Source organism: Cryptomeria japonica, chromosome 6 (assembly GCF_030272615.1).
Source record: "Cryptomeria japonica chromosome 6, Sugi_1.0, whole genome shotgun sequence".
Lineage (NCBI taxonomy): Eukaryota > Viridiplantae > Streptophyta > Pinopsida > Cupressales > Cupressaceae > Cryptomeria > Cryptomeria japonica.
In genome coordinates this window covers 8396249-8412876 of record NC_081410.1, presented here as the reverse complement: position 1 = coordinate 8412876, position 16628 = coordinate 8396249, and the positions used below count along the sequence as shown (strand labels likewise).

The window sequence follows — 16628 nt, the reverse complement described above, 5'->3', positions numbered from 1 at the left end:
AGTGCCTGAAAGTGAAGGTGGCCAAGCCTTCTATGCCATAGCTCGCTAGATTCGGGAGCTTCATGAATGAGTGCTCGAACGGGATGAACTGAAAGCTTATACAGACTATCATATCTATTTCCAATAACACGAGCAGATTTAAAACTAGATTTCTTAGGCCATGCAAGTACTCTACCCTTAGAAAATGCTACTTGATAACCTTCATCTTCTAGGGCAGAAATGGAGATTAAATTTCTTTTAATTCCAAGAACAAATAAAATATCACTAAGATGCAAGGAGATACCAGATTTTAAATTTAAAGAAGTATTGCCAAAACCTCTTACCGAATATTGAGCATCATCACCAATTACCACATGAAGATTGGACTCTTTCTCCATTAAGTTTGAGAGGTGCTCCCGGTAGCCCATGATATCCCTGGATGCACCACTGTCTATCAACCAAGTGTTGTTGTTAGTTGGCACATTGCTGGATAAGGTAGAAATGAAGAGGAAGTCTTCGTTATCCTTCGGATCTGCAACTTCATTCAGGTTCTCTTCTCCTTGCTTGGGCAGATTCTGACATTCTTTAGCATAGTGTCCAAACTTATCACATTTGAAGCAATAGATACGTGAAAGATCCCTTGGCTTCTTCCTTGAATCGTAAGCAATAGGAGGTCTGAAGTCTCTATCTCTTTTGAAGCTGTTCTTCTTCCAATGATCACCCTTTCTTTTGACATGTTGAGATGCAAGCACATGATGGTCACCTCCATGAGTGCCCTTGAGCATTCCTCTTGCGGCTAGGCGAGATTCCTCTTGAATGCAATCAGACCGGAGGCGATCAAATGAAGGAAATTCAGCTCTTCTGCTTATGCTTTGAATGAATGAATCCCAAGAATCAGGGAGACCATTTAATGCAATCATGAGAATATCCTTGTCCACTATTTCACTTCCAATGGAGCTGAGTTGGTCCTTCAATTCTGAAATTTTCATGAAGAAGGACATGACTGAATCTCCCTTGCTCATCTTGATTTGAAGAAGTTGCTGCCTTAGAGTAAGTGCCCGGCTGATGTTATTGATTTCATACATTCCTTCTAGGTGTTTGAACATCTCCTTGGCTGAAGGTAACTTGGAGATGACTGGAACAAGATGATCCTTCACTGAATCAATTAGAAACTTCTTTGCCTTAAGAGCATTCTTCTTGAACTGCTTTAACTCATCTGGATCTGAGGGTTCTAGCAGATCCTTGTCTTCCACAAACTGTAACAGCTCAATCTCTTCAAGGGCAAGAAGAACACGAACTTTCCAAGAAGTAAAGTTGAGAGCACCATCAAGTCTGTCCTCTACCTTTAGTCCTGTAACCATCTTGCAAAACTAAAACAACAAACTGAAAGTGAAGGATAACTGAGAATCTGATTACTTTATAATGAACCTAAAGCTCTGATACCATGTTAATTTTAGCAATCAGATTAAACAATAAATAACAGAAATCAGAATGCAATGAAGAACAAACACAAAACACACAGATACCCTCGGAGAACCTCCCTCTTGGAGGTGAAAAACCCAACCACTAATCTCAGATCTTTATTAGGCAATACCAATTTAATTTACAATGAGCTTCAGCAATCTAATCACAGTAATATTTCTAACCTAGGGCACGCTGAAATGATGAACTTATCTGCTGAAGTTTTCTGCCCTTGAATGATGATTGCAGATCTCCAAAGGTGATCACTGTGCTCTTAATCAAGTTCGCTCTGCTACTAATAAGGTTCGTTGAGCCTTCAACCAAGTTCGCTGTGATCTAATGATGCTTGATGACTTCCGATTAGTATTTGTTGTCTTCTAGATATGTTCTGCTGATTACTGGATATGTTCGCTGTCTTCTTGATGACAGATAGAAGATATTTGCTCAATGAACACAATTCGCTGAATGAGTTCACTGAATGAATTCGCTAGTATTGCAGAGATAATTCGCTGATATAATGTGTTATATCTAATGCCATGAAATTTACTCGATTATATACTTGACTTGAGGTGTCAAGTTAGCAAGTCGGCTTGCTTATATGTTTTACATTTTACAATTAGACCGCTCAATAGGTCTTGCCTCATAATGAAGTTATTGCCTTTATTTAGTTATACATTAGACCGCTCAATAGGTCCTGCCTCATAATGAAGTTATTGCCTTTATTTGTTTTACATTGATTTGGGCCCAGCCCCAATAATAAATCGTACAATTGGAAATTGCCTTTATCTGAGCTAGCTATTATTTCAACACTTGTCCTAGCCTTGCATTTTTGATTTGACACCTCAACTTTGGAAGGTCCACTCTCCCTCATTTGGAGACCAAGTCAATTTTTTTTACTCAGCTATTTTTCTGTGCCTAAATAGTACATTAAATGGAACACGTAAATTGCATTATATTGCTTGGATCATGACTTGGTAGTTGTTTGGAGATCCACTTAAACTTCCATTCATTTGTTATGTTTCCTTGGATAATCTTGCACCCTTAGATGTATTTGAGACAGCTACAGAGGTTCTTCCTCCTCTTGTTTTTATAGGGACAACTACTTATTTGAATGCTTTTGATGATGCTCTTTACTAGGTTCATACATGTGTATAGGATCTACTAGATATGTCATGTTTTTTTTTCTTATAATATCTATTTGGTTTACTACTGTTTAAATCACTTTAAAAGTTGAAATGAGATTTCTATTTTATAATTGTTCACATTCATTTCTAACATAAACAAAGACTTTCTCCTATATGCAAGACTCAAAACCCTGTGGTAATACTATGGGCGAGAAGATACATAGTTAGAGATACGTGGTCATAGAGGTTGTGGATTTGCTTTGCTACAAGCATCTGTGCCCTCTCCTTTGATTTGGGCTCACCACCTCTCTTCAAATATAAACCAAGAGAAACAATTAAAAGTCAATGCTAACTCTTCCCTTATCACGAAGCTCTAATACCATATTGGAATTCAAGTTGTAAATTTTACACAGAATAATATGCTTCTATTTATCATTTTCATTCAATAAGATATTACATATTTATATGATTTTCATATCCTATATTATAGGATGATTGTTTGTAATGTCCCTACTTTGAAATATAATTAAAAAATAATAATAATAGTAGTAGTAGTAGTAAAATTAAAATACAAAAGAAAAAAAATAAAATTAAAATATAAAAGAATATAATTAATTAAATTTAATTAAGTTAATGAATGGCCAAAAGACATGGAAGGAAAAGTTGCGATTCCCTCAACAATGAGATATAAAAGGGAGAAGAGAACCTCATTTGAGAGGGGGACAATTTGAAAATCAGAAGTACAAATCTGATTTAAAATAAGAAGTGCAGATCCGATTGTGAAAGGTTGTATCCCTTTCAAAAGGCAGAAATAATGAAGAGTTGCACGCTTTCAAAGGGTGCTAATGGTGAAAGGGTGCATCTCTTGCCAAAGGGCATACATGATGAAGAGGTTTGACCTCTTCCTCACATTGAGAGATATAAAGAAAAGGAATTAAAAGGATCCAGTGAGATCACCATCGATCAGAACTGTTATTAAGTTACAGGCAGTAACATCCTTGCTCTTGGTGATATGCATGAGGATGTGCTTAATATGTATGCTTAATATACAATGCATGATAATGTTCTTATGCAGAATTTAATAGTAATATTTATATAGACTGCAATATGTATGACAGTCATACTTAATTTTATATATATTCATAACACGTGAGAAGTTAGTATACTTATAGTCTAAATGTTTTAATTACTGTCAGTGTTTAAGATGATGGGGATGAGATGTTCCAAAGAGGGGCAGTCTAAATCCAAGCAATAGGTTAAGTCCTGAGATAGGGTGGGGATCAGCAACTCATAAGCCTCGAGGGTATAGACCCAAGATAGGTAAGGGCTTGGATCTATAAACTTTGAGGGAACCTACTGTATTTGGTCTCTAAGCGCTTTGGTAACATAGGGGGGACAAAGGCCTGATCTTCCTGCCTAACTAGATGCATTAGGCGCTGCACATATCTACACAAAGCTTTGTTCTCTCTTTTCAATCTTTGGTATTTTTCTTCCATCTTCATTTGTTCTTTCAATGCTAGGGTGGAATCATCAAAATCGTCCATCACTTGCGCCTTGGTTGCATGTCCTAGATCAATTGCTGTTACATCATTTTCTTCTAGAGTAATTTCATCCTTGGCCTTGTCAGTCCTTGGTACCGCTACATGTAAAACTTTGGATCCTGACCCATCCTTGGTGATTTTGGAATATTTCTTCGCCTTCCTTTTCTCTATTGGCTTGTTTATTCAACATAGAAACTCTTCTAACTCAAGCGTGGGATCAATTTCTTCCACAAGATCCCTCTTCATTCTTTCCCTTAATCATTCTAGAGCAGCTGATTGTTGATCATGCACTTGTAATTGTTCCTACCCCTTATTTCCTCATGGAATTCTTCATCAGGAATTCCCAAATCTTCAATTGCTATTGTTTTGAGACATTCCTGGATATGAAGATCCCTATTTGGAGGAAGTTCTTGTTCTTCATTCCTTTGCCAAGTAAAGTCTCTGGAAGCATTGACACTTTGTATATCTAGTGCTTTTGGAGTCATTTGGCCTTCTTCCCATGACTCCCTTCTTGTGTTGGATCCAATCTTTCCTCTTGTAAAGAGATCAACTTCTTGCACACTTGAGGAACTGCTAGGTGATGGTCATGTTACCTCTGGCTTTTGTCCTTTTGTGTTGGCCCTTTACTTGGAATATCTTGCCTTTTCTTTGATTGCGTACCCTGGGCAATACTCTTCTCTTTTCCATATTTTACTTTTTCTTGTGAATCCCTTCCTTCTTTGGCTCCAATTTCTAATGATTCCTCTGTTATATCATCATGTGACTCTAGATCTCCCATCAGGTCATAAGTCAGGCAAACAATTTTTTCTTTCAATTTGCTGATGTGATGTTCAATCTACCATTTTACGAACTTTGTGAATGGCTTGGATAGTGTATCAAGATCCGCTATTTCAGGTTCAAACCAATTAGGCGGCTGAATGGGCTTATTTTTCTCCTTCTCGAAATCAAGATGAACCACGTTCGAATCCTCTTCTACTTGATCTGGTATTGTATGGATTCCACATATTCTAATCATCTTGAGTGGTATTCTGGAATACATCCTCCTTCTGATTTCATAATCATCTTTAGCATTAGCCCAATAACCCTCAAGTTGCACCCCATGCCTATGCTTTCTACCAACCACCTTTTTTATTCTATCATAGGGGTCAAAATTTGACCTTGCTATGTGAAATGAGAGATGGCAAAATTGTAATTCTTCTGCTGACTTTTCTGCGGTTGACAATGATGGGCACACTTAATCAGAATTTCCCATGATGATTGGGAATTTAATTCCACCCTTAGTCTTCTTCTTTTGGATTTGATCATAGGCTGTCAATTGCTTTGTTACCTCGAGTAGCACCATCTTATCAGTCGAGTACCTTGGAAGTGTGTAGGGATAATAAGAGAATCCTTGGAGTCGAATGTAACTGAACCTTGGGAATTGGATGAACCATGAGTCGTACTTTTCTACCAATTTCATTGCTTCTTGTGATAGCCTCATGTGAATGCCACCTTGAAGAGATTGAACAATATGCATGGTGAAGGCATCATTGGCTCTCTTGAAATTAACTGTATTGTATAGGTACAATTGAGGATAACATTCGTACACCTTGAATTTTCTTGGACCACATCCTATGGGTTCCTTATACATCAAACCTCTAAATTTGGACATCCTCGCTAACATGTAGACAATGCAAGAGCTCATATAAAAGGACTGGGAATTTCTCAAATTTCTTAATTGTTCATCCAAGTTGTCACTGATTAACCTTGACCAATCCATGGCTTTCACCTCATCCATCACTTCTTCGATAAAGTAGAACATCCATGGCTCGAAGACGAATGATTGTGGGCATTCCATGATTCGGCTCAACAACATCACGAGGTCACTATATTCTTGCTTGAAGTCCATCCTGACAAGTTGCCTAGGCATCTTGGAATGATGAGACTTCGACTTTTGCATCCACTTAGGGTTGATGACTTCTGCACATCCATTTGCTCCGGAATCATAGAGCCTCAATGCCCTCTCCTTTGTTTATATACCATGGAATTATAAGTCAGAATCTCGAATGCCTCAACAATTGCTTTTATGGTGAGATTTGTTAACAACTTGCGATCAGGGACCAAAATTGTCCTTTGCTCGGAATTGTAATATTTTGCACATTCAACGATCAATTTTGGGCACTGGATAACAGGAGGGAAACAAGCTGCTGCCACAATTCCACTTCGAGTCATCTTCTTAGCTAAAACTGACGGAGGATGTCCTTCATGGCCAAACATCCTTTTGAATTTGTCCAAATTGAAAGTTCCCAGGTTGGTGTCACTGACTTTTTTCCACTTTGACATGTTCCCCAATTTTGGGAGAAATCCTTTGAGCTCACTCTTGATTTGAGCCTGCCTTTGACTTGCTTGCCACCTTTGATTTCACTATCTAACTTCCTGCAAAACAAGATAACCACCATTAGAATTGTGTCAAGGAATTTTAAATCTATCATGAAAACAACTCCATATTTTGCATCCCAAACTTGGAGTTATCTTGAACCTCTAGAGAAAAAGAACTCCCCGACTTTCGAACTCACTCCAAGTTTGCTTCTCCATCAAATCACACTTGCTCTTGCTTGTATCCTTCAACTTGCAATGTGAGAAATGAAACTTCATGCCCCCTTAAATAGAGAATTCACCCTCTCTATTGTCTAGTTGGTGCTAGAGTAGTTTAAGCAACTCATTTAATACTTTCGAAAACATCTTTCGGCTTTCCATTCTTGGGAGAAAATCTGAGTTGTCTATTAAGTGGATCCCTCATGTTATATCTTATCCAAAATATTACTTATGCTTTGAATTATATGTGCCACGCCCCCCTTTTAATTGAAAATATTATTTGGGCATTCAAATTTTATCTTTCATGCCACCTTTTACCTTGGGCGCATTCTAGACATGGGTAGCGATTCTTCCTTTTTGAAATTTATCCTTGGCAGAGGGGAGAATGCGCTAGAGAGTGCACTTGGGAATTGGAGGAGGATTTGTCCTTGTGACAAAATTCTTGCATATGGTGGAATTGCACTCATGAGTGCACTTGAGCTTGGGAGAAGGAATTTCTCCATACTCCACCAAATTTTGATCATTTCATGCCATTTGAGAGGTGGGTGCATTTTGGAGGGGGTCAAGGAGTTTTCTTTGCCTTAGTCAAATTTTGGTGACTTGAGTCACTTTGTGAAGTTGGACTCATTTTAGTAGTGGAGGAGGAATTTTCTTGAATTGAGGAAGAATCCTTCTCTCCTAGTGATTTTCGCTCTAGGAGACTTCCTTGGCACACTTTGGGGGTGGAGGAGGATTTTTCCATGTCTTAGCCAAAATTTCACTGCCTTGGACCCTTCATTCATTCCACCGGACTTGGATCTAGATGTTCTTGTTTTACTTGCAGTTAACGTTCACCTGTTGCCAAAAATGGACCTACTAAAAATAGTAAGGTCATCCAAACTCAAAATTAGGCCAAACGGAGACATAGTGAAATTTGCTAAAAATAGACTTACAAAAATAGAAACTGCTAAAAATAGTAAGCTGGTCCAAACTCAAAATTAGGCCAAATGGAGACAGTGAAATTTACTAAAAATAGAAATTATGAAAAATAGTAAGTTTGTGAAAAGCACTCAAAAAATTTCATTGATAGGCCCTTTGTAAGATTTTTTCTTTTCCATAGTCAAATTTCACTAACCTTTTGATCATGAACTTCCTCTCTTGAAGTTTATAGAACAAAAACCCTAAAAGCAGATGACGCTTGATTCCAGACTTGGCACAAATCACCAATATCCATCCAAACACTAGAAACTTTGGGAAATCATTGCTAGACCACCAGGAACTCAGAAGCAAACGACCAAGTGGACAAAAATGTAGGGTGTCCCCATTTGCAATTGGGCGATGTTTGAAAAGGTCACAACATGACATAGGTACAAACCTACAAGAATGATGTAATATTCCGAACTTATATTAATACAAGTACTGTTCCAGTTATTTGTAGTGTTCTTTATTTCTTGCTTCTTGTTCTACAACTGTTGCTTGGAAACCTATTGTTTATTCTAGCTAGGCAACTTATGTTATCGGAAAATATGTATAGTTTAGTAATGTTAATTGTTGATAGTTAGTTAGCCGACGGGTAGGTAGTTGGAGTCGCAACGGTTGTGTCGCACCCCTTCGGCTGTCATATATTGTACCACCTCCGGGTGTTGGAGGACATGTAATGTTGACGACAGATTATAATATGAACATCTCTTGACATTAATGGAAGGCTTATTCTGGTACTTCTTGGGTATTTGCATTGTGCATTGCTGTTCAGTTTCTGTATTCTTCCTGTTTACCCAGTGAGGTAAACATTTGGCGCCGCTGCCGAAATTATTTCGGGAGGGATGGGAATATACTACATGGCACAGGGATAATGGGACAACCATTGCTCGAGGGGACGAGCAGTAACCCTGACGAGGATCACCAAGAACTGTTCGAAGGAGAACGAGCACTCACAAAAGATTTCTCTTGCATCCTTCAAGCGGCCATCGAAACACACGTACGGAGGGAAGCCACCATTGAGGCTGTTCCAGAGGATGCTGTGTGGAGCGCGCTTGGTGTAAGCCCGGCGGTGAATCGCTGTCTGACTGGGGGTTGCCGGTTCCCTCCGTTCGTGATAGACCTTCAGTTTCGACCCGTTGACTGCGTCTGGTATCTCCTTCCCGTCCAACGTCCATAACTTTATCGCCCCGTTCGTGTTGACCTCACGTATCTGGAAGGGCCCTAACCATCGGACTTTGAATTTCCCCGGTTTAATTTCGTTTCGTCCATTATATTTCAAGACTAACTGCCCCGGGGTGAACCTCGCCCGCCGAATGTGTTGGTCGTGCCAATGTTTCCTTCGTTGCTGGGCCACGTCTGTCACCCATTGTGCCATCAGCCTTCGTTCATCGAGTTTGTTATGGGCATACAGCACCACCTACAAAGTAACGACGGGCCAGACACCGTTTCAATTAATGTACGGACAGGAAGCGGTAGTACCGATGGAGTTCATGGTGCCAAGTCTCCGAATTGCTATTGAGAATAAACTTGGCGATATGGAGAGCCTGAGGGAGCGCCTATATGCCCTAAACAAACTCGATGAACGAAGGCTGATGGCACAATGGGTGACAGACGTGGCCCAGCAAAGAAGGAAACATTGGCACGACCAACACATTCGGCGAGCGAGGTTCACCCCAGGGCAGTTAGTCTTGAAATATAATGGACGAAACAAAATTAAACCGGGGAAATTCAAAGTCCGATGGTTAGGGCCCTTCCGGATACGTGAGGTCAACACGAACGGGGCGATAAAGTTATGGACGCTGGACGGGAAGGAGATACCAGACGCAGTCAACGGGTCGAAACTGAAGGTCTATCACGAACGGAGGGAACCGGCAACCCCCAGTCAGACAGCCGCGGCTAAAAATTAGAAAATTGGGAAAAAAATATATATATAAAAGAAAATTTGGAAAAATATATATATAAAAGAAAATTTGAAAAAAAAAAAAAAAAGAAAAAAAAAAAAAAAGAAGAAAAAGAAAGTGGCCACCGTACGGTGGGCCCACCGAAGGCGGCATTGCCGCACGATGGAACCACCGACGGTGGTGCCACCGTGCGGTGGAACCACCGACGATGGCACCATCGTGCGGTGGGACCACCGACGGTGGAGCCACCGTGCGGTGGAAGCCACCGAAGGCCCGTGGAAATAAAAACGCCGCGCAAGCTATAAACACCGCCAATTTGGAAGAGTTTCATTGCACGCAACCAAGTTCGAACACGTACCCTTTCTAATAAAGCGAGGGCTATTCACCAATACGCCACGAAAACCAGGGAACGAAGGAAACACCACGCGACGCCAAGGAAAGGAACATCGCCGAAGGCACACCACGCCACGCCGCGCAAAGGGAAAAAGGAGCGCCGAGGATAGAAGAAGCCCACGCCGCACACCACCGAAGGCCACGGAAAAGCACAAAACGCCGTACGAAGAAGACCATGCCGCACGAAGATAAAACCCCACGCAATCTCTGAAATGGTCCTTCGTTCAGGGATTTGAAAAAAGGGGGGCACTGGAAATAATGGGAAATTTTTACTGCAGTGGCATCACGTGGACGAGTTAACATTGTTTTTGGTTTTATCGTAGTTTGGTCTGAAAGCCTTCGCAGATTTTGGCACTGGGAGACTAAGCCGCACAATCCCACGTAGCCAAGCCAAACGTAAACTACAGAGCCACAGGTAGACCAGCCGCACAGCGACAGCCAAAAAGAGAGGGCGGTTACGAAGGGTAGATTTTTTCTAAAACAAATCAGTTACAGGGAGATAATGGAGTCTGCAGGAAAAAGAAATTGGAAAAAACGGTTGCAGGAGGGCAGCCACATGAATAAGGATAAGCGAGTTCTCCCTTCGGGTGTACGCATAGCAGGTAGCACAATGGACGCCACACAGAAGAGAAAGACACCACAGTAGCATGCCGCAAGAGGGAAGAACACATGGACTCCGCAGAATATCACCTTTGAGGGATTGAATGGGTCCGAATGCAGGAAGTGGTGGCAGGATACACCAGATGATGATTTGGTGAAGAAGAGCCTACGGAAAGCAGGAGTGGAGTGGGCCATCCGAATGCCTGTGTTTGCTATCCGTGAGTACGAGGGAGCATTACGGTTCATGGTTGATACCTTTGATAGCCATTCACGGACAAGTACTTTTGAGTACCTTGGGAAGGATATCACAATATCCTTCAAACCTGCAGATTTCACTAGAGTGTTTGGCATCCTAGGCATACATGGCAAGAAAGTTGAATTGAAAGCTAAGAAGATGACGCGGGACGAAAAAGAATATTGGATTAAACTAGTGTCCCGCGACTTGACCAAGGTAGAATTGGATAGCATTGTGGATGCCACGAAAAACCGTGGGATACGTAGGACCTTTGTTGCAGAGGGTCACTGGCGGTGTATAATGGATGTCATCAAGAGCAGGTTGACGGGGTCTGGTAGGGCATCCGACATCGCTCTCCCGCAGATCATATTGATGAATGGACTTCTGAATGGCGTTATTTATGATTGGGCTACACTGTTATCAACACGGATGTGTGAGTTCTTGATGATGGAGCAACGCACGTTTTACATGCCCCACTATGCCATCGGATTGTTTCTAGAGGCCATGCGAGAAGTAGTACCGGGGGCAGAATTGGAGATACAGCCGCAGAGACCATTGGCTGTAGGTGAGCCTCCTATCATGCATTGGAGACACCTTGACATTGGCCATTCTTCCGCGAAATGGAAAAGGATAGTAGAGACCCCCTCGGTAGAACCTGATAGTGGAAGAGAGACTTCCAGCAGCGAAGAGGTTTCGGAGGAGGAGGATTCGGCGGAGGATAGTAGCAGTAGGGCGACAGAAGAGGGGAGGATGGAGCCCGCGGGGGAGCGAGTCTTGTTTGCGCCACCCTCACTACCACTTGGCACACTTGTGAGGTCATCCGCGGGAGTGGGAGGCACGTCGATTCTAGCATTTGGGGAGGGCTGCACGCCCGTTGCACTTGGGCCCATGCAGCAGGTGGCATCACCTTCCATCGTACCACCTCCACAGGCTAGTGCGCCACCCGCGGGACCGCCTCCGGCCATAGAGGCACGCACAGAAGGCACGACGGAGTCGTGTGGATCACCGCAGCAACTAGTGGCAGAAGAGGAGCACAGGGAGGTGGTCGACGCAGAGCCTCAGGTGCGGCTGGACATTGTGGGATCCGAGGTAGTAGTGACTGTGTCAGAAGAGGAGCACAAGCGGAGTCGTGTGGATCACCGTAACAAGTAGTGGCAGAAGAGGAGCACAGGGAGGTGGTCGACGCAGAGCCTCAGGTGCGGCTGGACGTTGTGGGATCCGAGGCAGTAGTGTCTGCCTCTTTGTTGGAGGAGCCCCTGGAGAGACACACTTTCGAGGTGGAGAGAGGCCCGGAGGTGTTGAGTACGGATCCATCGGTGGTGGCTATGGGGAGTTGGCTGACCCGGCGATTTCAGATGATGGTGATGCCACCAGTAGGAGCTGCTGTACTCTCACCTCGGCGAGAGCCTTTGACGGAGGTGGTAGACTTGGAGGATTCATCGGGTGAGACACCGGTACCAGCAGTAGGGCAGGAGATAGGAGAAGTCATCCCTGCTATCCAGGAGCAGGCGGGGGTAGAGGAGACACCTTGGTGCCAGCAGGATGTAGCAGTTTTGATCCCACTCGAGCCCCCTGCACCTATATCGGGGTCCCAGCCTTCGGGGCAGGATGGGGAGGACATTGAGGCTTACTTAGCAGATATGGTGACGAGGGGTCAGCGAGTGGTGGCAATGGCTCAGATGCGAGCTTTGCAGCAGGTTGTGGAGGAATTAGAGCAGGTCCTCCAGTTTATGCGGGTAGGCTGTTCGACAGCTTTTGCCACATGCTTTGAGTCACAGGCGTGGCCAGCTATTCAGATAGATGCAATGCTTGAGGCTTGGAGTGTGCCTCAGCCCGTCGTGGAGGGTAGGGTGACTACTCTCGTCCGACAGATTGAGCAGGTTTACAGGGATGCCTACTATGCACTGCGGCAGACGCAGCATGAGTCCGTGGTCCGCGAGGCTGCTCGTGTAGAGATAGAGAGAGATCTCGCCAGACAGCAGGCTTCGTGGGCAGCCGAGAGGATGCAGTTGTTAGCACAGCTTGAGACAGCTCGTGCAGAAAAGGTTGCGGTTGACATCCGCCTGTCGGAGGAGCAGAGTGCACAGAGCCTTATGCAGCAGGAGTTGGATGCTGTTACTGCAGAGCGGGGTTTGTTGCAGACTCAGTTGGTTGGTATGACAGAGTCCGCAGATACCAAGGAGAAGGAGTTGCTGGAAGCTGCGCATATGGTGAAGACGGCTTTAGAGAAGGTGTTGGTGGCGGAGCGGGATGTGGCAGCACGCACTCAGCAGGTTTATGACCTCCGCGCCCGCCTAGCGGCCCAGACACCGGCATCCCAGCCTTCGACTTCAGGGACGCTTCCTCAGCCCCCTCCTTGACTTTGTTTTGGGTGTATATATGCATTGTCTCCATTTTGTTGTTAGTCGTCGGAGACGACTTCTTTTTTGGGGGGGATGATGTTATCGGAAAATATGTATAGTTTAGTAATGTTAATTGTTGATAGTTAGTTAGCCGACGGGTAGGTAGTTGGAGTCGCGACGGTTGTGTCGCACCCCTTCGGCTGTCATATATTGTACCACCTCCGGGTGTTGGAGGACATGTAATGTTGACGACAGATTATAATATGAACATCTCTTGACATTAATGGAAGGCTTATTCTGGTACTTCTTGGGTATTTGCATTGTGCATTGCTGTTCAGTTTCTGTATTCTTCCTGTTTACCCAGTGAGGTAAACAACTTACACTTATTGACTATATAAAGAATGAAGTCCATATTGATTATTTAGGGTTATTTTGTCTTAGCTAATCTTAATAGAGCACTATGATTTCTTTTTTATTATTTTTGCAAATGTTTTCTTATTTCAGTGTAATGATAAGAGGGTAAAAATTTTGTGACTTGATTTTGGTTATTTTAGGACTAAATGGTTTTTGAATTCTGGAAACAGAAAAGTGGTTTACATCATATTGTCTATGATTAGACATTGTCTAATCATAATGTACTCTTCAAGTAGGATTTGACAAAAAATGTCCATGCATGTGTATTATGTTAGGTAAATAAAGTTGTCCAAGTTAGTTTTTATATATGTTAAGCACTGTATGGATCATTGTCTAATTTTTAGTTAGTCTTGGTTGGTTGGGTAGTCTACGATGGTCTGTCCAACTATCGCATCTGTCAGGCTGGCATATAGTTATCGTTGAGCATTTGATAGAAATGGGGAGCTCTTATGTGCATTTTCCCTGGTTCTAACTGTCATCATTCATCATTGCATATTGCTTTTACATATTAAGCGCTGTTCCAAATATGTGTTCTTCCTTCTGTATCTTTTGTAACTTTTCTTATTTTACTGCAATTGTTGCTTATAAATTAATTGTTTATTCTAGTTAGGTAGCTTACATGTAGTAACTATATGGAAGAATGAAGCCCATCTTGATCATTTTTAGTCATATTGTCTTAACCATTATTAATAGAACAATATAATGTTATGCTGGAGTATATATCTGTATGTTTTCTGCTCTATTGCTGTTACAAATGTTGTCTTCGTTCAGTGGCATGATAAGAAAATCATTTTAGGAATTGATTATGGTTATATTAGTATTTAATGGTTGTTAAGTCCTGAATGCAGAAAGGTTGCTCCAGTCATATTGGCTATGATTGGACATTTTTTATACATTCTGCAAGCAGGGCTTAAAAATGTGTGTATCAGGTTGGGTCGTTCATATATATCATAAATCTCTTTCCTTTTCAATAATATGAAGACTGTGATCATGTGTTATCATTCAGTTATTCTTTTTGTATGTAAGTATGATCTTCTAGAAATTGAGATGTTCTGATAGAGCTAACTGTAGTTTATTATATGCTTGATTGACAGCAAAGATATTACCTGTGGTCAAGAATCAGCATTTGCTACTTTGCACCCTATTGATTGGAAATTCTATGGCCATGGAGGTTTATATAATTATTTTATCAATCGAGTCAAGACATATATTTATCCAAATTACTTCATATGTAGCTTATTCATTTTTACATGATGTTTGTAACTTGGTTGTTCCTGTTTGTTCTGTTTAGGCTCTGCCAATTTTTCTTGATTCACTGGTCCCTGCATGGGGGGCAGTTTTGATATCTGTTACACTGATTCTAATGTTTGGAGAGGTGAGCCTGGACATACTTTTACACTTAACTATATATAGATATATCTTGCTTGTCTTCTTTGTATGCAATTAACTGCTATGCTTGCAAATTTATTTGTTTGAACTTCAGATCCTTCCTCAAGCTGTTTGTTCTCGCTATGGCCTGGCAGTTGGAGCAGCAGTGGCACCAGTTGTTCGTGTGTTGCTATTGGCATTCTTTCCAGTTGCATACCCAATCAGTAAGGTATATTATTGATATCGTGTGTTTCAAATTGCTCTTTATTGAATAGGAGAAGTTTCTCAACCTTGTGAACCATTGACCACCATTTTTGCATACAATTTGTCGATTTTATTGCATAAAAAATTGGGACAATTTGCAGTACCATCATATCTGAATGTCATTTCAAGTTCCTTAGTCACTTCATTATTGTCAGTTGTCAACTTTGTTATCATCCTGCTTATTATCATGTGCCTCATTTTGATTCTCATTGTGTTGAAGAAACAAAATTTAAAGATACAACATCATGCCCAGCTCCATTTTTCCATTCTTTGACTGGTTCAAATTTCTCTGCTGGCCAAAGTATTTTGCAATTGATTATGTGAAAGGTTTGTTTTATTGTTTCTAGTGATGCAATTTGATATTGGTGGAAAACATTAAGTGTCTTGGAGATCATGTCGCTATAGAGGCTCTATGCATTGATTTTTTTGTTATAAGTGTCCGCCTTTGTGTTCATTCATTTTGTCAAAAAGGACTGAATACAATATAAATATTGTCCTGGTTCTAAGCATTATAAGACTTGGTAACATAAAAAAAGGTTTTGACTCAACTTTCACCATAAAAGGGATTGTGGCTGATCCCTTATAAACCGACATTTTACTCCTGATCTACACAGTGTCATCTTTGTTGAACAAAAATGAAATTAAGGTTCAAAGGCCTTTGATAATGATTTATTTTTTTGTTTTAGTTTTAGTTGAGAGTCTTCGTGCATGGCTGACAACTGGAGTTGACAAAAGGATGTTGACATGGCATTTTTTGACTCTGCTTCCCAATCAGAGAGTAATGTTGATTGCATCTTGAAAGTATGAGAGAATGATGTGGCTGCTCACCACTTTATCATCATCCTTATGATAAATCCCACAATTCTGCTAGATAGAGAAGGTTTGCTGGAGCATGGCACAAATGGTTATCAGACAATTACATTCTTCACGAGTATGGAGAAGACATGCATTATTATGGTTTGCCATATGCACATGATATATTTGCAGAACCATGACTTAGTGTTAACGGAAAGTGTCGAACAACATTAGCATAAGAGGTATTGCAAGGTTCATTTGAAGCCCAAGGACGAGCTTTCTAATTGACAATGACTGGGATAAGGATAATGGCACTTGGTTCATAAAGAAGCTAATGGTGTATGCCATTGAATATGTGATTGAGAGTATTTTCAAATTGTTGAAGAGGCAACCCAAGATTGTTGCATACATCAACTTCTTTGACTTGCAGGCTGCACTATATGAAAGTAAGCATTTGGGAAAGTTTGTAATGAAGACTGGATCCTCCTAATGCTTGAAGATTGTAGAGATTGAGCAGCATTGGTGAGAAATGCAAGGCAGTTTGCGAGAGAAAAGGAAAGTAAACAAGAGCTCAGCTGCATTGGGTATTCTTCAATAAAGCCTAAGCTTTAATCCATGATGCTTGCCCAAAGGAGAGATAGTGTCATAGCTGTGCCCAACAAGCAGCATCAAACTCA

General features: G+C 41.6%; 1 protein-coding gene across 3 annotated transcripts in view; it reads left to right on the top strand.

Moving 5' to 3' along the window:
• LOC131069410 (DUF21 domain-containing protein At2g14520) overlaps positions 1 to 16628 on the top strand; it is an 83777-nt gene that overhangs the window by 12212 nt on the left and 54937 nt on the right. For 2 of the 3 annotated variants that reach the window (XM_058004826.2, XM_058004842.2), the window contains exons 2-4: positions 14619 to 14695; positions 14816 to 14899; positions 15008 to 15121. In XM_058004826.2, coding sequence (XP_057860809.1) covers positions 14619 to 14695; positions 14816 to 14899; positions 15008 to 15121 — 275 coding nt within the window. Of the gene's footprint in view, positions 1 to 14372; positions 14443 to 14618; positions 14696 to 14815; positions 14900 to 15007; positions 15122 to 16628 lie in introns of all 3 variants that reach the window. The other variant, XM_058004834.1, reaches the window with a different exon arrangement.